The 24,312-nt window shown below is 41.9% G+C and overlaps 2 protein-coding genes across 2 annotated transcripts in view; both read right to left on the minus strand.

The window, feature by feature from the left end:
- Nucleotides 1-17,224, minus strand: part of LOC135879025 (probable E3 ubiquitin-protein ligase HERC4) — a 46,343-nt gene extending 29,119 nt beyond the window's left edge. Inside the window, exons 1-13 of the mRNA XM_065404826.1 lie at nt 16,621-17,224; nt 14,463-14,595; nt 12,826-12,902; nt 11,110-11,331; nt 10,136-10,227; nt 9,112-9,242; nt 8,071-8,228; nt 5,631-5,707; nt 5,150-5,250; nt 4,159-4,218; nt 3,129-3,234; nt 1,950-2,133; nt 1,413-1,585 (exon numbers count right to left, since the gene is read on the minus strand). Coding sequence (XP_065260898.1) covers nt 1,413-1,585; nt 1,950-2,133; nt 3,129-3,234; nt 4,159-4,218; nt 5,150-5,250; nt 5,631-5,707; nt 8,071-8,228; nt 9,112-9,242; nt 10,136-10,227; nt 11,110-11,331; nt 12,826-12,902; nt 14,463-14,595; nt 16,621-16,873 — 1,767 coding nt within the window. The 5' untranslated portion in view covers nt 16,874-17,224. The remainder of the gene's footprint in view (nt 1-1,412; nt 1,586-1,949; nt 2,134-3,128; nt 3,235-4,158; nt 4,219-5,149; nt 5,251-5,630; nt 5,708-8,070; nt 8,229-9,111; nt 9,243-10,135; nt 10,228-11,109; nt 11,332-12,825; nt 12,903-14,462; nt 14,596-16,620) is intronic.
- Nucleotides 17,225-22,431: 5,207 nt separating this feature from the next.
- LOC135879024 (probable E3 ubiquitin-protein ligase HERC6) overlaps nt 22,432-24,312 on the minus strand; it is a 40,822-nt gene continuing 38,941 nt past the window's right edge. The window contains exon 23 of the mRNA XM_065404825.1: nt 22,432-23,864. Coding sequence (XP_065260897.1) covers nt 23,653-23,864 — 212 coding nt within the window. The 3' untranslated portion in view covers nt 22,432-23,652. The remainder of the gene's footprint in view (nt 23,865-24,312) is intronic.

Consider the following 24,312-nt stretch of genomic DNA (forward strand, 5'->3'; position numbering starts at 1 on the left):
GCATCGATACGTACAGTGTTAAAAGGAAACGGCCAGCAGATCCTATGAGCTAGGCACACTTAATCTATAAAACAGAACTATATTGCAAATGTACCATAGCACTTTTGTACACAAAGCAGCGTACAAGGGCAGAAGTGCAAAAACAATACAATAACTATAAAACCCTACAGCTAAGAATCGTAGTCTGCTCTGTGCATTAATTGAGAATGCCATGGGCCTGATTTTCTTTTACCCCAAAGCTCCTTTGCACAGCTCTGACAGTGAGCACATATTGCATTTATACTCACTTAAGGCCCTTCTTTACTAAGAGAAGGGGCCTTCGTGTAAATGAGAATCAGGCCCTTTGTATTATGCCATATCTTAGAATGACATAATGAACTTGCAGTGTAGATTTCCCAAGGGAGAAAATTCCACCGAATGGGGATGAGAGGGACAAAGAAAAGCCTTTTACTTAGAAGTGGCAAATATGGAGAGACGGGGGAGGAATCAGAAGAAAAACAGATTCTAGTCAGGTCAGTAAATAAAAATCAAGCAGTGCTAATTCAAACAAACCCAGGGCTTCCAGCAAAGGTATTAGCTTAGGGTCCCCATGATTTAAGGCCCAAGATTCAGTGTGTAAGTTTACCCGAGTTCCCTTCAACTTCCCATCTGCCCCCAAATCCTATGCCAACGGTGGGGCAAATCCAGTGGGAGTGCTCAGAAAGTCATGTGTCCAGAACTGGTGCACGGGCCCGTTGAGAGAGAGAGTTAAGAAAGTGGTGGATGAAGTGGTGAATGAAACAGGAAGAGGGGGTGGAATCTGTGATGCTGCACATCCAGGACAGTAATAAAAGGGGAGAGAACCCCTAGCTCTCCAGAGGATTCAAGTTATTATGACCTCAGAGCAGCTCATCAGTGTGAAAAAACTTCTGCAGCATTAGAGTGTAACCAGCAAACATCACACTCACATTTCAACCTGCCCCTGGGGTGGGGCCCACAAGACATGGGGCAGTCCCCTAATGGAAGAATAAGAGGGAAATAGAGTTCAGACTCACTGATTGCAGACCCCTATGCAGGTTATTCTTGTGTAGTGGACCAATGGGGCCTGGTAATGGGGCAAATCAACATTACAGTTCCAGTCTCTTAGCATGGATGGGGCAAAGTGTATACTGCTCTGTAATCAGCAATTGTACCTCAGGTATGAATAGGGTGACCAGATGTCCCAATTTTATAGGGACAGTCCCGATATTCAGGGCTTTGTCTTATATAAGTGCCTATTACCCCCCCACTCCCTGTCCTGATTTTGCACACTTGCTATCTGGTCACCCTAGGTATGAAAGCCATGCATTCATAAATTCAAGAAATAAATACATGAAAAAATATTTGAATCGTATGTGTATTTTCTAATCCACCAGAGCCAAATGCTTTTCTACCTGGTAAAGAATCTGCAGCATTTTCAGAGTCCTATTCAAGTGTGGTTCACAGGTAACTTTTTCAGAGTTTCTGACTTGCATGATGAAAAGAGATAGATTGATTCTGGAAACCCTTTGATACATGCTCACTAGGTCCTTGAAAAAGGATATTTCTAGATTTGACCACAGGGATTCTGTAAAGAAAACAACTGTTGACATCTCTACCTTAGACAACATACAAATAGTCCTTAGTAAGATCTGTCCTTTGGACAAACAGCAGTTCGTTTTGTTTTCAAATGAACTGAATAAAGCACTTGGTTTTAAACTAAACTAGTAAATCTCAAATTCACATAATGCTTTTATCTGTAGACTGCTCCAGACAAGTTATCCCTTTGCATGTATTTCTACATAAGCAGCTTGTCAAAACCCTTTTCCATTGTAGAAAATATCTGGGGTGAAATCCTGGCCCAACTGAAGTCAATGGGAGTATTTCCCCGTCCCGCCCCAGAAAGTGCTGAAGAACTCAGATGATCCAGTTGTACTGCTATCAGGCCTTACCAAGAACTTTCAGGTCTTTTTGTTGGAGACTCAGGATGGCTTCTGCTAGCCGATCAAGAAGACAGTAAGACATGTTATCCTGTCCCCGTGAAAGAACAGGAATGATCAGGTAGATCCTGAGAGCTTCAGGTGAGCTGGGAGAGGAAGACAGCGATGACAGCAATTTCTCAACTGCAGAGATCATCTGGGGGATAGAGGGAGCAAGGGGACAAAAGAAATAAAAAAATGCAGCGGAGCTTTGCCATAATAATTTATTACTTATAGCAGCAAGAGCAATTCAGAATTCCCAATTTCACGTCCCATCTTCTTTCATACGCTGAACTGGGACTCAGGAGATCTGGGCTCAATTCATGTCTCTGCCACAGATTTCCTGTGTGACTTTAGGCAAATCACTTAATCTGTCAGTGCCTCAGATTCCCCATCTCTAAAATTAGGATAATAATAATTCTTCCACCCTTGTCCATATCCCTGCCAATTTAGAGACAGTAAGCTCTTTGAGAGAAGCACCATCTCGCATTCTGTGTTTGTACAGTGCCGAGCACAATGCACACCTTCTGCACCACCATTTTGCAGACTGATCAATTTCACTTCTAGTCAGTTTCCCTTTCTGTTAAATAAAATATATTAATGGAGATATCCCATCTCCTAGAACTGGAAGGGACCTTGAAAGGTCATCGAGTCCAGCCCCCTGCCTTCACTAGCAGGACCAAGTACTGATTTTGCCCCAGATCCCCAAGTGGCCCCCTCAAGGATTGAACTCACAACCCTGGGTTTAGCAGGCCAATGCTCAAACCACTGAGCTATCCCTCCCCCCTGTTTCTGTTGCTCTAGCAGGGAGAGTTTGAATTAGGAAAACAAGCTTAAAACAAAAAAACACAACAAAACCACCATGAAAACATTATGTCAACCTCAGTCATTATATGGCCTTCATCGCCATAATATCTTGGCGACTCCTAATTTAATACAAAGAAATAACCACAAACAAAACTCTCTTTGCTCCACTGGAAGCAGCTCTGAGAGGTAGTAGATTTGTTTTTTTCCTGTTTATGGTAGGGTCTATAAAGCACTTGAAAAACCCAGAACTACATTTTGTCAGCATCCCTTTGTAGAAAAAAAATGCGATGATCCAAAGCTACTGGGTATCAGTGTAACAAGTATCATTTCTATGCCACTTCTTACCTCCTGGTAGACTTTTGGTTTCTTGTTCATCTTCTCATAAAAAAGAAGCACTGCTGACATATCTACGCCTGAGATTTCTTTGGAGGTTCTGAAATGTTTGTCTCTACTGGAAGGGAAGAAAAATCAGGGATGTGAAAGATCTGCTCTTCTGCTGTGTATTACTGGCTAAACTTTGAAGCATTTTAACAATCCCTGGGTGTGAAGGGAATGTACATCCTGAGAAATGCTAAACCCTAATTCCAATTAGTATAATTATATTCTGCCTACCAAGAAATTCTCACTGCAGCATCAGTTGAATGATATTCCATACTCCCTGTTCTAAACTCTCACATAGTGTGGCTGTGTGTTGTTAATCAGCTGCTTGCCATATTCCACCTTAGAAGTGGTTGCATTTCAGTGCTGGGTAAAGTAACATTTGTGAAATGATTTGGAATCCTTCTGGGTATAAGATGCTATATAAATGTAAGTTCATTAACAGTAAATGTTAATATGTGACAAACCTGTCTGATCTTCATTTTGGGTAAAGTGCTTTTCTCATATCCATGTGATAAACCTCCGCTCAGATCCTCCGCTCTCTCTACATTAGTGGGTGATGGAAGCATGCAAGGAGAGCAGAGTTCTGGAGACGAGACAATTTTTCAAACGTGGATGCCTAAATCTTGGCCCCCACGTCCATATTCAGGCAACAAAGTGATTAGATTTTCCAAGAGTGCTGAGCACCCATAGTTCCCACTGACCTCAATGGGACCTGGGTTTGCTCAGCACCTTTGAAAATCAGGCCACTTATTTAAGTGCCTAAATGTGAATTTAGAAGCTTAATTTTAGGCACTCATTTTTTAAAATCTTGGTCAAGATCTATTATGTGGATCAGAGGAGAATTTTAGCCTTTCCTTGAAAAATATTCTATAGACTTGTATTTTACAAATCCAGATAATCCTATCAATCTCTACATTCATTGTAATGTAGCTAATTTCTGACCAATTTATACACAGCTGATGTACTATTTTGTTTTCAAATTAGTGCACTCTACCTTTTGTCCAAGAAACTTCCATTGACACAAGCCTCAGATGAAAACATCAGCCAAATAGTCCTGTTAATTTAAAACAACAACAAAAACAACCCAGAATTAATCATTCCAACAAAAACAGCAGCAACAGGTATTCAGTCTGAACAAACAGCAAAGATGTGTACAAATTGGTTTGTGATTTAAAGATGCCAGCTGTTCTACATGCCACTGTCCTTACCACTTACCTTAGATTAAAAATACTTGGAAAATCACTGAGATCCAAATTAGCCATGTGGGGATAGATTTTTCAAAAGAGCCAGTTTTTGAAGTACTCAGCATGCATAATTGGGGCCAGATTTCCCAAAAGAAAGTCAGCTCCCTTTCAGGCACCTCAAAAAGGCGAGATTTTCAGAAGTGTTCAGCATCCCAATGTACCAAGTTATTATGAAAATCTGCCCACTTGTTTCTGTGCCTAAAAGAGCTGAGCACTTCTGAAAATTGGGCACCAATTGTGCATGCTGAGTCCTTCTGAAAATTCCAGCCATGCTGCTCAATGGACTTTGCATCAGGCTCTTTTGTTTTAAGGCCACCCCTTTTTGGGGTTGAGTCTCCCCCTGGATGTGCGCTCTTAACTCCCAGTAACACTAGTGGCAAGTATATATTTGCTATAAGAGGAGGATACACTCCTAAAGCTGGCCAGTGTGTCTCAACTGCTGTACTTGTGAAATGTCCACTTCCATCTTTTTGCAAGAAAATGGTGACCAAGGGCCAAACACTAGAGCCCTTACTTCATTAATGTGAGTTTCGCCTGAGCAAAGACGCAGTAAAGCGTGCTGGACTGAGTCTCAAAACAGCAAACAAGCAAATATCCAATTCTGAGTCTCTGCCATAGTCCTTTTAATTACACTCCTTACAAGATTTTTTGAAAGGGAAGAACTGTACCAAGAAAATACAGTGTTTTGAAGGTTTAGCATTTACAGTATTAATGGAAAAACCCACCGGGGATCTGACTTACTTCTTTATATTCTCCCACTGTTTAGGATCCGAATTAGAAATCCATTTATCCACCTCCTTGTCTTCCGCTATGGCAATTCCATTCAAAGTAACATATGGATTCTGTATAAAAGGGGCAAGAATGTTAATGAGGTTAGAAGCCCAGTAGATGAGACTCTGGTTAGCTAGGATCAGAGCCTTCTGTTGACCAAACTGAGTGAACAAATGGGCTTTCAATCAGTAGACAATACCACAAGCATAAAATACAGAAATGATGTCATGAGAGAGAGAGACAGAGAGAGAGAGAGAGAGATTTGCTTTTCTGACACAATTTGGTCTCAGTGAAGGGATGGAGGGAGGTGGGGAGAGTGCTGTGATTTTGGAAGAAAAACCTATTATGGGTCTAGATGGCAAATCCAAATTCATATGTGGCTCAACAGCAGCAAAGCAGAAGCCTTGGTCATGAACTACATAGTTAAAAACATATCAGATACTTTGCATACCTTCTTCTTCAAGCAAAGCACAATGCTTTGGTTTCCTCCCGCAATAATTTTAATCACCTTTTCGGAGGTACTGTTTCCTGTGAAGGGATAAAGAAGAAAAGGATGAGCCAAAGAACAACCCCTTATCTTTAGAAAGTTCAGTGCAAGGACAAGGCTTATAAAAACAAACCTTAAAAACGAATCAAAAGCTCCCAGCCCCAGAAGTGATTCTATATAACATTTATTTATTGTGGTGAAAGAGTAAATGTATCTCTGATGGGCTCAGCAAGCAGCGTGGGGACACTGGAAGAGGGTGGCTGGCCAATCTAAAAGCAGCATGCAAGTTCCTGCATCTTCTGGTTGGCAGGAAGAAGCCAGCTGTGGAGAAGCCCCAGCTCAGGGGAGCTGGGTTTGTCTCTAGTTCATGGAAGGCCTTAGTTCCAGATCTGCAACACAGAGGCAGAGCTCCTTCCACAGAAGAGTGGGATTCTAGTGGTTATCAAGCCTGAAGAGACCCAAGGAAAGTCACATTCTCCTCAATACAAAACCCAGAGGAATCCCATTTCTGAGAAGGGTAAAGGCTGGCCACTGCAGGTTAACCTGAGTCACCTTAAGGTTATAATAAGCCCATAAAGAGGGAGTGTGTTTCCTTAGTTGCTTACTGTACAGTTTTTGTGGTGCTATCTAGCTAGTGTTCCTCATTATTTTCCTTTATTACTTGTACTTTGTTGTTAGAAAAGTGTGATATAACGGTTTCCAACTGTAACTTTTTTTAATAAGGGAATATAAAAAAGGAATAAGAAGCTAATTTTGATCTGCCCTCAATATCACTGCATGTTTACCCAATATATGAGAGAGATCTGGATATATCCCAGATGCCCCAAACAGCTACAAACCTAGGAGCATAGAGGGCAACAGTGAAAAACTATTGCTATAATCCTCTTAAGAACTGCCTAGTTATGGCCAGGGTGTGCTGTTGAGAAGACATCTGACCTATTCATTAAAATGGAGTTTGGGACCGGAGTCGATGGCTCTTCACTAGCTTGGTTTCCACATCTCTAGCATTACTAGACTCAGTCAATGCCTCATGGACAAGACTAATTGAAAAGGTTTAAATCTGAGTTTCAGAATAAGGTGTGAAGTAATTTAAAATGACTTAATTGTAAAAAAATCCAGCGAATGAGAATGTGCAGCACATCTAGCTGAACAGCAGTAGGTACAATGATGTAAGTAGCTATTAAGCAACCCTTTAAGGCATGATGTTCTTTCTACAATTGCATTGGATCAGAGAAGAGGCAACTGAGACAACTAAATAGATTGAACAGCACAGCAGTAAGAGTAGCTTGCAGTACATTGCCTGAAGAGGAGAAAGGTACAGAGATACCAGAATCCACAGTTGACCCTTAACATCTATGCCATGGCTGCTCAGTAACACCCCCTGCTGGCTCGCTGTGGTGTAGCCAGCACTCCCTGCCTCAGGTTCCTTCCCAAAGGTTCTCTCCTTGGCTTTCCAGGTACCTGGCTGTGATGGAGATGTGGCTTAACCTTCTGGCCAAGTGACAAACAAACGTTACTTGTTCCAAGGTAGCAAAAGTCCAAACTAAAAACTCCCAAACAAGCAAAAGGGCTTCTGCCCTTCAGGGCTTCCCTTCAGCAATGCCCTCCTGGCCCCGTTCCCAGCCTCTTTCTGGGCTAACTTTTGAGAATATAGCTGCCTCTGGGATAGAGCTTGCTCCCCTGGAGTACCATTTCCCTCCAAACCTCAGTTCAGGGCCTTCCTCAGGAGCCAACTCCCTGTGGTTCCAACTCAGACTGATCTCACACAGCGCTTTCAAAAGGCCCAGGTGTTCACTAATCTATCACTTGACCTCTCCTTAGTCCTGCCCCCTCAGGGTGGGAAGCAGCTAATTAATTATGGTGGCACAGGTGTAGTTGGCCCCCATCTCCCCTTAGAGGGGACAGTTAGCCGGTGACAGCTTATTTAGAGGTCAGGCTGAGAGGTAAAGAAGATACCAGGGTAACTGTTGCTTCGGGCTAAGCAACCCTGCCGGAAAGTTTTCCCCCAGAGTCCTCTAGTACATTAGTCATCAGGGAAACCACTCATTTATTCAGGCTAGGGAGAAAGATGGCAAGTTTTGCCTTTGAAAGTGAGTGTGATTCTCATGAGTTTGCCCAATTTGAAGGAGAAAATAGCAGATAGTGACTTTATCCTGGCAGGAGGTTCCCCACACAAATATCTACTTAGTTCTTCTCAAGCGTTTGTAAGGTTAATCATCTCAATTGCTTTCAGGCTGTCCAATGTTTAGGGACAAATCTTCTTGTTCCCAGCCCTCTCTCTCTCCCATGCTCTTGTCACTCCCCTCATTAAACAAAATGTGTTTTTCATTTAAAAAAAACAAACTCCTCCCTACTTTGGACCTAAAATAAAGTACAGCTCATAAAGATGTACTGTGCAAATTACCCTGGTTGAGTTTTCCACCATTCACCCACTTTGAAGGTAATTCGACAGGCAGTGGTATCAACTGATTAGATGTGTCACCATTGCCCAGCTGCCCTTCTGCTCCACAACCAAATGAATAGACTTTTCCCAAGGAGGGGACATAGACGAGCGTGTGCCATCTGTTCAGAGAAGGAAAATGGACAACGTAAGAGCACCATTGAGCTACTTAGGATAATACAGACAGGTACATTTTCAGAGCAGTACATGGGGGTGCTTCCCATTAAAGTTACTGAAAACCATGCTACAGAAGCCCTCCAGTCAAATTTGTAGGGCGCTGCTTACAATAAGCATGCAGAACTGAAAGAACAATCTGTGCATCTTTAGTTAAATGAACATGGTTCCACTGCTTCCAGATAGCTCTTTATTTTCTAATTTTGAACCAGTGAGAATTACAAACAGTAAAGTGTTCTGCGTTGATATTTTTCCATTTGACAAGCATACATATTTCCTGTGGTTTTAGGTCTGATCCACAGCCCGCTCGAGTCAACAGGAGATTTTCTGTTGATTTCAGTGGACATTGTATCAGGCTGTTAATGACTGAATACAATTTCATAGTTTCCATCATTCACAGTTAGATTGTAACTGCTCAGTAACACCCATTTTCCCATGTTGTACAGGGATTGACTGGAAATTTTGGTAGATTTCGTCCCTGTTAATTAATTTGATGGTCTTTTTCTGTTTGACACATGTATGTATTCTTCATCACCTGGTGAGAGCAGCCAGGGATTATGGGTACAGTACGATTTTTTAATCTGCTCACGCCATTGGAGCGGGACTTTGTCCTCATGAAGCTCAATGCAGGGCAGGGTCTATGTGTGGAAAAGTTAATAAATAAAACGTGTGTCTGGTCAATAGTCTATCAGCTGTGAGCCGTTAAAATAAGGGGATCTGAAAAAAGTGACGTAGAGATTTCTTTTCCTAACATCCTCCAGTGCTTCCCAAAAGCTCTGCAAAGTTATCTCCTTGTCATTATAAAGCTTCAAGGACATTGCCATTTCCTACCTTCCGCATGCTATCTGAGACACCCTTGCTCCAAACAGCTCAGCCACAATACGAGGTGTCAGTTCATTCTGGGTGGAGTTGTGACCAAGTTGCCCATAATCTCCAGCTCCAAAGGTACACACCAGCCCATCCTTGGAGAGGAACAAACAGACATATGAGGGTCATGTAAGCTCAAAATAGCACACACTATTAAAAAATGGTAATTGCCAACTATGGACCAGATCCTGCGAATGCTTACACAACTTCACTCACATGGATAGTCCTGTTGACTATCCATATAAGACATTAGAGAGACAAGGTGGGTGAGGCAATAGCTTCTGTTGGACCAATTTCTGCTGGCAAAAGAGATAAGCTTCTGAGAAGTTGGTCCAACAGAAGATGTTACCTCACCCACCTTGCCTCTCTAATATCCTGGGCTACAACTACACTACATACAAGTAAGAACATGCTATAGACCATAGATCAGGGAATGGGTGATGCAAATACAAATTGAATAATGCTAATATAAAGCCTGATCCTGCATTACCTATACATGTGAGTAACTTTACTCCTGAGAATTGTCCTATTGCTTAAGGGCTTTACTCGTATGAGTAAACTTAGTAAATAAGTTGTTGTTGTTGTTCTCAGTCAGTGAGGACACTATAAAAACCATCAAAAAGTAATAATGTTTGGTCATCATTGACAGTTGAACTGCGTGTTGTTAACATTGCCTTGAGACATCCAGTCCCCATGTACTTGGGTTCAAAGTTTCAGCTTCTGCCAGACACTACTGGAATGTCCCTTCGGTTCTTTGATAACCCATGGCTGAATGAGAACAACTCCTCATTTAATGTTCTGCAGGAATTTAAGTAGACTATGGTCCTATAAAACTCAGTTAGCAACTGCCAGGGGCCAGCTTCACATTCCCATAAATGTAAATATTGCCCTTGCAGGGAATCAACACTCTACTAGTTAGTGTATCATCTCTGTTGGGCTAAACTTCCCTTGTGCTCTGTGAAGTGAATGAATTCAAATTCAACCAAACCTGTGAGAGAACGGCAGTGTGCTCTCCACCACACGAGATATACACAGTCTTCTTATGTTCTAGGGCTCTAATGTATGAAGGGTAATATTTGTCTGAAAAGAAAAACAATGTAGATTGACGACATTGGTAAATCTAAAGCAAATAAAGGTCTAGAAAAATACTTATAACCATCCTTGGAATTACTTCTTAAAAAAAAAAGCCTTTTCCCTGTATACAGAACTTGCTTACAAGGTTTATTCACGTTCTGTTACAATGCAGAATGCTTCATAATACCCTGGCAAGTTTGTTTATTTGGTTGTTTTACATATTTATGTAGTTAGAACTAAGAATAAAACTTGGGCCAATATTCAAACCTGAGGGCCTTAAATTAGGCTCTTAAATCCATATTTATGCACCTAGATAAATAGCCTGATTTTCAAAGGTGCCGAGCACCTGTAGTTCCCATTGACTTTTGTGGGTGTTCAGTACCTCTGAAAATCAGGCCATATATATATATATATATTTAGATATGATTTTATGACCCTAACTTTAAAAATCCACCAACATTTCCAAATCTGGACATCTAATTTTCTCTCACCTTGTATTTATAAAATTTATGAAACAGAAAATTGAAGGAGGGAGGCTGCAAACTACTGGCAGAGCATAATGCGATCAGGGAGAGAACTCGTAGGCCTGAGCATTTTATGAGCCCATGTTATCTGGGTGGGAGTGTAAAATGATTGATTAGTCCTCTGGAAGTAAAACACCAAACTCTCTTGTTCCAGCTGGCTTTTCCATGGGCAGTAGCAGATCAGGGCAAACTAGCAAGTGGAACACCAATTTATCTGCGTTTGCTGTTCCCAGAGACACTGTCAGACATCATTGCTCTGATGGTGGTTGGCATCCTTAATAGTTTCTGTGTCTGTGTCAAACTCCTCTGTTAGGAAAATATCCTCCCCGCCTTACTTTTCATGCTGCTCTGTGTCTTTCCTTACTTTGTGTGTCTCCAAGTCCCAGCTGTCCAAAATCATTCTTCCCCCATGAGTAAACGGCTCCTGAGAGCGACAGGGCAAGGCTGTGAGTTCCTCCTGCAGCAATCTGAGCCAGCGGGATGCCTCTGAGCTCCCGCACCAGTTGTGGTTTGTCGGTAAAGGCAATCTGGTTCCCCACTCCAAGCTGACCATGTGAGTTCTGTCCCCAGGTAAAAAGCTCACCTCCTTAACACAAGAAAGAGAAAAAACCCATCACAGTTTCAAACATACAGGTTTCCACCTAATGGGCCCTCTTACTTCCACACCAGGGACCCGAAGATTGAGCCAAACTTCTTTATATGTGAATCGAGACCCCCAGTTAAGACTCAGTAATGGCAGAGATCCCGGATGCCTCAGCACTGGCTTTCAGGGGCCCACAGTGAGGTTAGCCTTGGGAGCAGCTGGAGGAGGTGGTCCCAAACCAGCCTTCTCTACCTTTGCTCCATAATGTTTTATCAGTGCATGATTATGTTACATCATCACATTATCAAATGATGTCATCACATGCGGATAAGGGGTCAGGCTGTAAAAATGCAGCGTTGACACAATGGGGACATTAAATCAATTCAGGACTCGCTGGACCTGGTTCTGACTTGTGAAAATCAGGAGTGTGCCCTAAAGTTGTGATGGGTCGTAACCCTCTCTGCCAATCCGCAATTCATAGACCTTTCATCCATAGACCTCAAAGCACTTTATCACCTCCATTTTACATATGTGGAAAGAGAGAGAGTAAAGTTAAGTAACTTGTCCAAGGGCACACAGCGACTCACTGGCAGAGTCAGGAATAAACCAAGGAACTCCTGACTCCCAGCCCTAGGCTTAGTCTACTAGATGTAGCTGCCCTCTGCGATCTACTAAGGATCCAATCCTGTAATCCCTGCTCTGGAATAGCCTCATCAAAGACATAATGAGTAGCCTTCTGAAACAATTGTAATGGAAAAGTGGCACTTCTATACCTTCGATATTTTAAAAAGTGAAAAACCCTAATTAATAATTTTGACATTTATAGAAATAAATAAATGATTCACACAATTTTAATATGAAGAATTAATTATGACTCAGAGTAGGAGTTTTTTTTTTTTTTTTTTTTCAGGAACAAGTGACAGGAAGAAATCTGATAGGAAGCGGGTATGACAATAGCCCCATTCTCTTTCCTCTAATGTTAAATTAACATACTCTGTCATTTGGAGAAAACCAAATGAGCATGCACATTCAGAGAAGAGCACAATTTGAGATATACAGATTAACAAATTCATGTAAATACAGTGAGAATTATATCTATCCTAGGTATTTACATGGCCCCATTACCATAGTATTAGAGCACATCCCAGTATAATGTATTTATCCTCAACACTCCTTTGAGGAGGGCAGTCCTATTGCTCCTAAGTTACAGATGGGGAAACGGAGACACAGAGAGAGACTCAGAGTTTTGCTCAAGTTTATATAGGAAGTTTCTGGCAGAATAGGGAATTGAACCTAGTTCTCTTGAGTTGCAGGCTACTGCCCTAACCACTGGATCACCCTTCCTCTCTGACCCTTGTGAAAACAGTTTCCTATCCAGTATTTACCCTTTCATAATAATACATTAACTAATTGTGATGCTTAAAATTTTAGCTCTTGAGGAGAGGGTTGCAATACTCCAATTTAATACTTTAGAGAAAATATAAGCAAGGAGAATACCTTTAGACAGTGCCATGGAATGATGGTCCCCACATGCGATTTGGACAATGTATTTGTCTCTTAATTCTTTCAGCAGTCTGGAAAAAAAAAAACATGAAGTGCTGTGAATCCAACATAAACGATTCTAATCTTAATCCAATAAGAGCCTGCCTGAGAATCTATTTTTATCCTGTTCTACCACTTTCAGCATGCTTAAATGTTGTATAGTCTTGATTCTAACCTTACTCACCCTGCTTCTGCCCAGGTGTAGTTCCATTGGCTTCAGTTGAGCTGATCCTGATTTAGACCAATGTAAACTAGAGTAGGATCAGGCCTTACAGTTACATATTTTTTAAACTCTGACTGGGGCAAGGTTACAGAATACAACATCACACAGGTGGATGGCAGTGTACTTATATGCTTCCCGTAGGTTAGTGGATGAGTCAATTAATACAGTTCAGTCAGATGCTACATGGTCACTTTGGGTCCAGTTCTCCCACCCTCACCACACTGAGCAGTACCTCTACTCCACAAGTAGTCCCATTGAGACCAGTGGGGCTCATGGAATAAGGTTCTTCTTGATGCTTAGGGAATCTGGTACTCAGATAGTCCATTTAGTACTATTAACAATCCTCAATTGTCTATTTCTTGCTGAGTTAAAAAAACAAAGTAGGCTCCAAACCTGACTCTGCTCCATCCCCCTCCTTTATAACAGGAGCACCTCTCGGTCCATTGCTGTAGGATGCACTTTTCTGTCATCCTTAGGAGAAATAGGCAGGCACTCATATGCTACTTGTAAGTACTGCTATCCTCAAACATGCTCAATGCACTTCAATGTAATCACAGGAATCAGCTTGGGGTTGCGCATCCCTTCCAGTGATGCTCAAGCCCCGTTCCAGCGTGGTTGGTCTTTCAGGGCATTTACCATGCTTTCTGTATAAACAAAGCTACCCCCTAACTTACATTTTAGACCCATGTTTTCTTTGGTTGAAAAACAAACTCTTTCTTCCCTAGGCAAAGGGGAAACATATCCCCACAATACCCTACTAATTCAGTCTCTGCCACTGTGCACTATTGGCTTACTACACCTCTACCTCAATATAACGCTGTCCTCGGGAGCCAAAAAATCTTACCGTGTTATAGGTGAAACCACGTTATATTGAACTTGCTTTGATCCACCGGAGCGCACAGCCCAGCCCCCCCGGAGCACTGCTTTACCGCGTTATATCCGAATTTGTGTTATATCGGGTGGCATTATATCGGGGTAGAGGTGTACTACCATTCCCTACTTCCCTTCCCAGTGGCTGGGGCAACAGTGATGGATGGGTTCCTTCTCTTGCCCTGTTATTATATCAGGACCTCCCTCATCTATCCTCCTCTGAAGACCATTCCATCCTTCTTATCTCTCCCTGCACTCTCTAGCTGGCTGTCAGTTACATCAGGCCCCACATTTCCTGCTAAACTGTCCCCTCTCCTCTCAATCCCTTACCCTTATTTTGGGCTGCTTCAGCCCAGATCTTTCTCTGCTTATGTTCATTATTGGACCCCCAGCTCTGGACCAACTTCCCCCCGTTTTTGGTCACTCTCTGAACTTGGTATTCACCAAGTACTGGTCTCGCTCTCTAACCATCATCACCATCCACTGAGACATTTCCCACCTCATCTCCGACTTATTAGCTAGGGCTGAAATGCTGCGCTCAGAAAGCTTTCCATCCGAGGAGAGAATGAGCATATGAGCTGCTCCACAGTCCAAGGAATGCACCCTCGTGTCCTTTCCTGAATTCACGCATTCTGCAGAGTAAATCAAGACAGAAACCCACCATCATTTTGAGACACTGAACATATTAAAAGCTACCCAGCAACTTCACACTATATTAACGATCACAGAATGAGTTTCTGCTCCTCAGCACAAAGCTTTGCACATATGCATGTACTGGTACAGTATGTGGCCACTCTCAGGCACACAATTCTCTCCTAGGTGGCATGCAGAGCACCCAGATGACCTGGATGTAGTAGCGTGGGCCATAGGTTTCAGTAATGGTCGAACCTTACTCCTCCCCCCTCCATGTGGTGGTGTGGTCTAGTGCATCCGTACAGTTTGTACACCCACCGTCCATGCCTCCACAACTTCCCCAGCCTTCCCACAACACCCCATAGAGAAAGAAACACTGCAGAGCTCAGTTCTGTGGTTTATGGAACCCACGGCAGGACCACTTTGCTTCCAGTCTCCCAAGTGCAGTGGAATGTGGCATGGCTAATAATAAATTATGACCTGATTTTCAGAGGTGCTGAGCACCCAAATCTCCTTCAGCAAGAGCTGCGAGTGCTCAGTTCTTCTGAAAGTCAGCCCAGCAGATTATTACAAATGAAGGTGAGTTTTAAACCACTCTAATTTGCTTGCCACTGTTTTTTCTGGCTGTTTGTCTTTATTGCACATCCCTCAGTCTAGACAATGGAAAACAAACTAGTCCGTTTCACTGTTGTATATAGCCCAGCTGTCTGTCTGGATCTCATGCCTGCTGGGGTTCACCGTCCCGCAGGAAAATGGTGACATCCATAAATAGAAACCTGTATTAGTGCAACAACAAAAGAAATCATCAAAGCATTTCTAGTCAGCTTAGATTTTGTAACTCCTCTTCAATAGTATCAAAAAGGGAGGCAAAAATTAGCCACCGTCCCTTTAAGTTAGATTTCTCTAGCCTATAGGTCCCCTTCTCACAGACTCTATTCCATTACCAAAATAGGAGTGTCCCCACTAAATCCCTTAAACTTCATTCTTATTAGACTTGGACTCCTGCACACAGGAGTCTGTGTTTGTTTGTTTCTTTGTTTCCTTCCAAAGAAACCCACTCAAAAGGGTGAAAAGGGGAAGATGATTATGCCGGGACCCTAATAAAGTCAATAGTTTTTATCTAAAATTGGGCTTTAGCGCAGAAGCTTTAACATTCACAGTATATAACAGAATCTCAGATACCTGTAAGTGTGCATCAGATCTCGATACCATTTTACTAATCCGTGCCTTCATTTGCCTTATCATGTAGACGTTACTGCTCCATAAGTTATGATCCTCTCATTCAAATTTATCTTAAACTAAATCAACATGAAGCCAGTGATCAGGACTTACATTTACATGCCCAAGGCACTCAGATCACTGAGAAGTCAAGGAGAGTCAACTATCTGTAATAACAACAAAATTCCTATTTTCCTGGGAGAAAGGGTTATTCCTCCAACAATCAGGAGGCGTCTGCAGTGCAGAAGTGACCTCCTGCACTTCACCCATTATCGCCTGATAGCCTGACAGGCCCCTGAGTAACAGGGGCCCCTGAGTAACCCTGAGGTTTCAGCCTCTGGAATGGAAACCGAAACTGGTACTTGGTATGACAGAGAAAGGAAACTGCTCTAGTGAGGGGAGAAGAGATAAGACAGAATTAAGAGTGGCAGCAGGGACCTGGGAATTGGACTTCTGAACAGCAAGAGAAGGCAAATCACAAACCACTTGGAGTTTCCTGTGAAAAAGCAACCTAAGTCCTAAATTACCTTGGTCTCCTGTGATAAGTTTAATTTAAAGAGGAAGACTATAACCATATTAATGCACTGTAAAAAATAATGTATTACAGAATCACAGCAGGGGCACCTTCAATTTCTATCACACATTTAACTCTAAAGGGGTTAGATTTGGGCACATGACAACAAAAAAGAAAATGTTCATATATTGGTCCAGATTCTAAGCTGCTGGGAAGCTATGAAATCTCTGGAGCTATGTCAGTTTACACCAGATCAGAACCTGGTCCTTGGGTTTGAAAAACAAATACTCACCGGGTTTTCTGTGTTCCCCCTCTTTGTCAAAAATGAGAACGCTCCCGTTTTTCTCCACGACAGCTAGGGAGCTTTCTTTGCAGTTTATCTGGCAGATTTCTTGCGGGTGCTTCTTGAAGAAGTTGGGGTGGCAGTTTGGTTTTGGGAACAACAGCAACGGTGAGGATGCTACTCCCGCTGGTTGAGGAGGTGGTGACAATAAACTCATTTGGCAGCTGGTTTGTTGCCTGCCTGTCTGGCAGTCCCTTGGCATTTTGTTAGATATGCTCTTATTCTCCAGCTGTATTCAGCACTCCAGAGAAAGCCAGCCACGACACACTGTATTGTGGAAACAGCTCCAAGACAGCAAAAACAGCTGATAAACACAAAGTCCACTGGGACCCACGTTGGAAAGGGTACGTCTGTCTCTCAGCTTTTGCTTGTGGCAGTAATCGGAGAGAGAAAAGGGTTTTTACTCTTTGAAGATTTGCAAAAGAAAAACAGAACCAGGCAGCCTTGGAATTTTTTTAGCTCATAAAAGTTCCTTGTATGACTGAAGCTCTTGTCCGATGCCACCGTGAGTGTGAATGTTGGTGAAGAGAAGGGGAGAGGCTACAGGTTTAAATCTCCACGACCTGCTCCGCCCCTCCGCCGTCTGTAAAAGGGAGAGAGACGGGAGGTGTGTCCTTTGCAGGAAATCGAAAGTATGCGGCTTTCCCCAGCCCTCTCCTTAGCGCGGGGAGGAGGGGAAGTGAAACCTGCACGTCACACACAGAGGCAGCAAAGGGCATGGATTTAAAGGCATCAGTCAATGAAAAGAGAAAAACGTAGAGCTACTTCCATTGTTGTGCAATAAAAACTTGAGCCAGAGTTTCTTTAGCTGGGTGACTGAGCGGATACAATTCATTATCTCCAGCAGAGACAACCAATCTATTATGGCAACGACTCAGTGACCTGTAGTGTGTCAGAAAATGCAGCCCTTTCGGACCACCCCGTGGTAAATCTGGACATTACATCGGTAGGGTTTATCGCTCCCCCTTCCTTTCAGTAAAAGCAACCAGAAGAAAAGCATCATTTCTATGTGTCTGGTGCAATTTGTGGGCATTTCTCTCATGACTCACCAAGAGCATCCCCTGGAGCAGGGATGAGAAGTCGAACATTCTTATTTTTTTCCCCATCTTTCAGAAGTTTTAACAGATCCATACAGCCATATTCAAATACAATGACAAAGAAAACACAGCAGGAGTATGGATTTAACAATAGCAGAGTATGAAATATTCATAAATACTCCTGGCCTAAGTGTTATAAGAAAAATAATTCCCTAACCACCCTACCCACCGCCGCAAAAAGGAGAAGCTTCAGAAGCCCAATCTACCTGGAAACAGTTTGTAACGCTCCCATGAAAGACCAAGTGTCTTGATAGTTGGTTCGTGTCAGGGCCGTAGCAACAAAGAACGTGACCCCCTCCGAACCTATGTCCGGGCGGGGCCCCTTACAATGCAGAAACTGGAATGCGGTATTTATTTTGCCACTTTTAGGGGCCCCCTTCCTTGCGGGGCCCCCCCCTCCGAACATAAGTCCGGGCGGGGCCCCTTACAATGCAGGAACTGGAATGCAGTATTTATTTTGCCACTTTTAGGGGCCCCCTTCCTTGCGGGGCCCCCTCCGGTCGGAGGGTACGGAGGGCGCTCGCTACGCCTCTGGTTCGTGTGTCTCCATAGCTTGTCAGTTTTTCCAAGAGGACGTGTTGGTTAGCTGTCAGCCAATCAGAGAATGTTGGGGGAATACCAGATTTCCATTTTTGTAAACTGACTCTTTTGGCCTCTCTAAAGTCCTGCAGCAATCCTGTTTCCTGCCATCAGGGGAACAGGTAGATTTTCTAGAATGTCCCAAACACAGAGGCTTGAAGTAGGGTAAACCCCTACCCCAGTCACCTTAGATGGAGCACCACACACTTTCCTCCAAAATGTGGATATACTTTGACATTCAAGGAATGTATGAGACAGGTTTGCACAGGTGCTGTCACATCTCCAGCAGTTACTATGCAGGGTGAGTACAGCTTTATGCAGTTGCCCCAGAGTCCAATAATAGCTAATTAAAATTTTGTTCTGAAAGAAATGCAAAAAAAGAGAACTGGATGCTCTCATATATTGTGCCAGATATGATCCCACCTGTCAGAGGAAATGGAGATGTTTAGCTCCTCCCATATTTCTTTTACAGTACATCCCATAAAGTTGTTGTAGAGGAGACAGTATTTGTATTTTCTTTTAACAAGTTTGTAATGGAGGTTTCAATCATCTAAAGAAATTTAGGGTCTCTAAGCAGATGTGTGTTTAACTTTCATCTTGAGGATCTTGTAGCACTATAACCAATATCTATGTGAACAGAAATTGGAGCATGATCAGAGATGATAATATTACTGATTTACACCTCTACAAGCTAGTACCTTAGATATCATAAAAAAAATCTAATCTGGAATAGGAGGTATGAACCTTAGAGAAATGTGTAGGTATCCTTTGTAGGATGCTTCAGTCTCCAAACATCCATTAGTCCACTATCTTTCAGCAGGGATAATGGATAGTTTGCAAAGGCCTGAGATTTTTGCTTAGAATACGGAGATTTGTCTACAATATCATCCATGACACCATTCCAATCTCCTTCTGGTACCACTGGGACATCAGTTCTGTTGGAAATAATGTCAGTTTTTTCTGCGATCAAGGGTGCATTCTCACCAATAGAATTACATACACTCCCCAAAATTAATCTATTAGCATTGAAAATGCCTTCAATTATGATGTATCTGCCCTCTGGAGCCACTCATGACAGAATACGTTGGAAAATTAGGTTCTTGTGGATTAATATCACTACTTCCCTTCATCTGGAGTTGAAAAAGGAGTGATATTCATCTTCCCACTCAGTTTTTAAATTCTGTCTGCATCTTCATTCCTTAAATGGGTCTCCTGAAGGAAAATTATGAGACATCCATTTGATTTTAAGTGCCTCAAAGTTTTGCTTCTCTTGGAGAGTTCATTAAGCCACTGTGCATTCCAGGAACAAAACGTTAAATAGAGCTCATGAAAAATCAGTGATTGTTCAGCTGCTGATTGATGCCCAATAGACTGACAGCCTCCAAGTGCCTCTCCATAAAACAAAAACACAACACCCCATACAATCCTCCATCCCTGTAACATCCCAGATTTCCAATATGGGCATGTCCAGATTCTAGGCAGTGTATGCCTGCACCGATCCTCCCTTCCCCCATACACAATACAAATTAAGAATCCGCCAGAAATATACCTATATTTACCAAAATACCTACATGTGCCAAGATCATGCTGTTAGCAAGATCTAGTTTTGAGTCCCGTAGTGTTTGCCAAGAATCCAATGGGATATTGAAGTATTTCACAGAGTCTGTCATCTTCATTATGAAGATATCAGTCTATTTGAGGCTGTATTTAATATCTGACCCCGTGAGAGCGCATTTGATGCCATTAAATACTGCTGTCTTCTTGGTTAAATTTGCAGAGAAGTCTGGATACAAAGAAAATTTAAAATCCTTATAAAAAAAATCCTTTTTGCCTAGCAGCAGACATCAGCTTAACTTTGTCATTAACTCTTAGCAATTTAAAGACGATGGGTCTGGAGTTATTATTGTTCTCTCTCCTTCTGGCCCCTACCATTTGATGGGCACTTCCAATCTCTAGGGGAGGCAAAATGGGACCCAATCCCATTACCTCAGAGAGTGTGTTCTGGAGAAAGCTAATCATGTTTTTCCTCCCAGCCCTCCAGAGATGCCCAGTAACCACAAATTATTCCTGCATGATCGGTTTTCAAGATCTTCTTGTTTCTCCTCAAGACTGGTCAGTCTTTGCCTTAAGGAAACATTCTCTGTTTTAACTTCCTTCAGTTCTATGGCAGTTTTTCATAGTTCATTTTCTAAATAGGTGAAACAAGCTTTCACTTCTCCTGGATCTATAGAGAGCTCATGTATATCTTGAGATAAAAGATCAAATATGGTAGTTCGAAAGTCCCTCAGAGCTGCCGAGTTGTGTGAGAGAGACTGCTTCGTTTCCTCTGCCTTCTTTCTTTGGAGACTCAGGCTTGGCTCATGTGGTGTTTCTATTTGTCCCAGCAGGATCCATAAAATCACAACAAAAAGGGTCCCCCTTGTTTAGTTAATACATTTCGGACAGAAAGTTATTGTCTAGATACCTGGGAGCCCTTAATTGACGAGGATTAGTGTGTGGGGATTTAGGAGACCTGGAATCAGGCAGCCATCTTCTCTACAGGTCAAGTGAACCCCCCCAAGATGAACATTCTGATGGATGAAAACTTCCAGTCTTACTTCACTGACACACCTGTTCTCTGCCCCTGAGCCAACTTCTGAAGGATGGCAGAGACTTGACTTAGAAAATACAGCCCCTGGGCCAGAGCAGAACACACAAACGGATGCTGTTTTTGAGTTGTTTCTGTAACACTGGTCAGAAACCAGACCAGGCCAGAGAATATATATATATGTGTGTGTGTGTGTCTGTGTGTGTGTGTGAGAGAGAGAGAGAGAGAGAGAGAGAGATGTAACACAGAGGTTTCTCTCACCCATCTGAATTTGCATTTCTCCCCACCTCCACCCCTCAGCCCTGGAGTTGCAGTTTATGAAGGGTGCATTCTCACCCTCAGTCCAGTGAAGAGCAATTTTTAACAGTTGTCTCTCCCCCATCAGAAAATGCCACCCTTCTGCAAACAAAGAGAATGTTGTGTTGACTATTAAACTTCTAAGATTACAAGCAGCACAGTAGTAATGCCTATAGTTAAGGTTTGCTTAACAGTATAATGTTATAACTCCCAGTTTCCAGAAGATAAACTTTAACCTTTAGGGTGGAAATTTTCCATGCTTTGTGCCTGTCTCAGGTTGAACTTTTTTGGAAAGTCTGCTCAAAAACAAGTATCAGAGGGGTAGCCGTGTTAGTCTGAATCTGTAAAAAGCAACAGAGGGTCCTGGGGCACCTTTAAGACTAACAGAAGTATTGGGAGCATAAGCTGAAGAAGTGAGGTTCTTACCCACGAAAGCTTATGCTCCCAATATTTCTGTTAGTCTTAAAGGTGCCACAGGACCCTCTGTTGCTTTGATCAAAAACAGTTCATCCACTTGCAGGAATGAGGTCAATGAACAATATGTGAATATTGAGTTTTCCTGCTTTTTCTTTTAAACAGTCCTTGGTCCTCAGGGTAGGGAGCAGTTAACAGATGTAGCAGAGGTGGTGATGTGCCTTTTTCTGTGAAAATGTATCTATTTCACTTAATTATACACCATAGAAAACTGCCATTTGTGCCTCCGCAATATGACTTTGTTAATTATTTCTAGAAGTTCAAGATCTTGTCAAAGTGCAAACTTTTTACTAAGTCTCCTGCATCATTTCTAAGCAACTATGTGAGCGGAAATAAATGGGAGTAACTCATGTAATTAAAGCCAGGCAGGTGCTTAAATATCTTGCTGAGTCTGGGCCCAAGCAGGAAGTGTGACTACCTCTACTCTCCTTTATATTCTTTTCCATTACTAATCCCTTTATTTTCCCCAGGTCCCTTCCTCAGATGTCCATCATGCATACAATAGAGGCAGGTCATTCAATCCCTTTTTTCGCTAGAGAAATGCCTACAGGACCAGATGATTGACTTCCTTACTAATAAAGCCAATGTGAAGAATGAAGGAAATAAAAGTGGGTTACAATTTTATTTGATGTGACTTTCATTAGCAAACTACATGCAACTAGCAGTCAGACCAAGGAAATCAGACTTCTGTGCTGCTAAATACTCAGAACAAAAAGGCCATGTGATGCAATTGCTTTTTAAGTAGATTTAATTGATTTCAATGGGGAGTTCTACTTAAACATCAGTGATATAATGTGGACCTAAATGTTTACATTGTCTTTATCTAAATACAGTAGAAACACCATTATTGCAAAAATATTACAGAATTTTATCCCATCAAATGTATTTTCTTCATTAGCATTCTTTTCACCCTGCTCACCCAACCACCAAATAGGTCAGAATTATTCACATGCAATGTCACTCTTACTACATTATATTGAATAGTGTTTGCAAGTTGCTAACATCAAAATGAGGCCAGAGAATTTTACCTCAAGATGCTACCAAAAAAAAGTAGGTCAAAATGGCTTTAAGAACTGGTAGAGTTATCATGAAGCTAGTGAAATTTGACAAACAACTAACGTTAAGGTTATAAACTGGAACTCGCTGTTTGATCTGCTGGGTGCAGTAGACGGGCTATAATTTTGTATTAGGTTGAAAACTAAGAAAATAATTCCTTGGACACTGATATTTTATCTTTTTCTTTGAAGTTGTCTTTTAATACTTTGAGCAGGGGGTTGGACTAGATGACCTCCTGAGGTCACTTCCAACCCTGATACTCTATGAATACAATGCAGGGTTAATAATATTTGATCGTAACATATACAACTACTCTCTATTCTTCCCATATACTTCAAGACAATATTTTATGGAGTTTCTAATACAAAATGTATACACTGAATGGTTAGAGTATTTTTTTAATTTGAGATTTAAGTGATATAGCAGTAATTTAATATAGTTTGTTGGTCAGAAGCTTTCAATATATGGCAGTTAAATTCTCATCCTATAGCACTACAGTTTTGAACTAGTGTTAGAGTGTGCCACAGTTTCTGTTATAAACCCTATTTTAGATTATGCTCTACATTTTTCTGCTTTGCTGAGGCTTAGTCAAACCATTACACTTATATAGATATTATTTGGGTTTAATCTTTTTCTTCACGTTAGTGAGACCCTAAATAATTCGGACACTCCTGAACAAGGGTGTTTGGGAACTGCCACTGAAGACTTAACACAAAAGCAAACAAACCCATTTTTGTAAGTGGTGTTTAAATTATTCCAAACTTTTTCTCCTGTATCGGGAAGAGACTGTACTACTGGCCTGATTCCAATGGGAATTTTGGAGGAAGGAATCCAGGATCAAGAGACTAGGGAGCATTTCTGTTTCTGATGCATGTTGTGCATATTTGTGACTCAATTTTTGCCAAACCCCCGATTGTTATCGATCGCTAGAAGAAGTTTCTCTCTGAGTTTTTCTATTGTAGAATACTGTGGGAGGATCAGGATGTGATAGCAGGTCTGTGCTTCAGGGATGTGATCTTCAGACATAGTCATATGTTGGTTGAACTTTATCTTTATACAGTCCATTCCCATTACAGGGATCCGGTCACTTCCTGTGAGAAACACTACAGAGCAGAACAGAATTAGATTTCACCTGGAAGAAGAGTTAGAAGTATGTATTTCAAGTTACCTTTTATAAAGTGATGGGCATTTGAGGAATATTTACCATAGCACATTTCATATAAACTTATCTCCAATAATGCTTTTCAGAATGGTACAGTTTCAGAATGATATTCAAATTATTTATATAGCCCCATAGGCATGAATAGCGCTTTAAAGGCAAACAGATAGACAAAGTCCCTGCAGTTGAGATGCTTACAGTCTAAGGCCTTGATCCTGCAAACATTGCACATATGCATAGTCTCATTGACTTCAGCAGCCTTTGGATCAGGCCCTTTATGTGCATGTTTAGCACCACTGATGTCAATGGGAGTATTTCATTCAGAAGTCATTTTTACTGCACAGAATCTTTGGGCACTGTACATGTCGGGACAGACTTTGTAGAACCCCAGA

Source organism: Emys orbicularis, chromosome 5 (assembly GCF_028017835.1).
Source record: "Emys orbicularis isolate rEmyOrb1 chromosome 5, rEmyOrb1.hap1, whole genome shotgun sequence".
Lineage (NCBI taxonomy): Eukaryota > Metazoa > Chordata > Testudines > Emydidae > Emys > Emys orbicularis.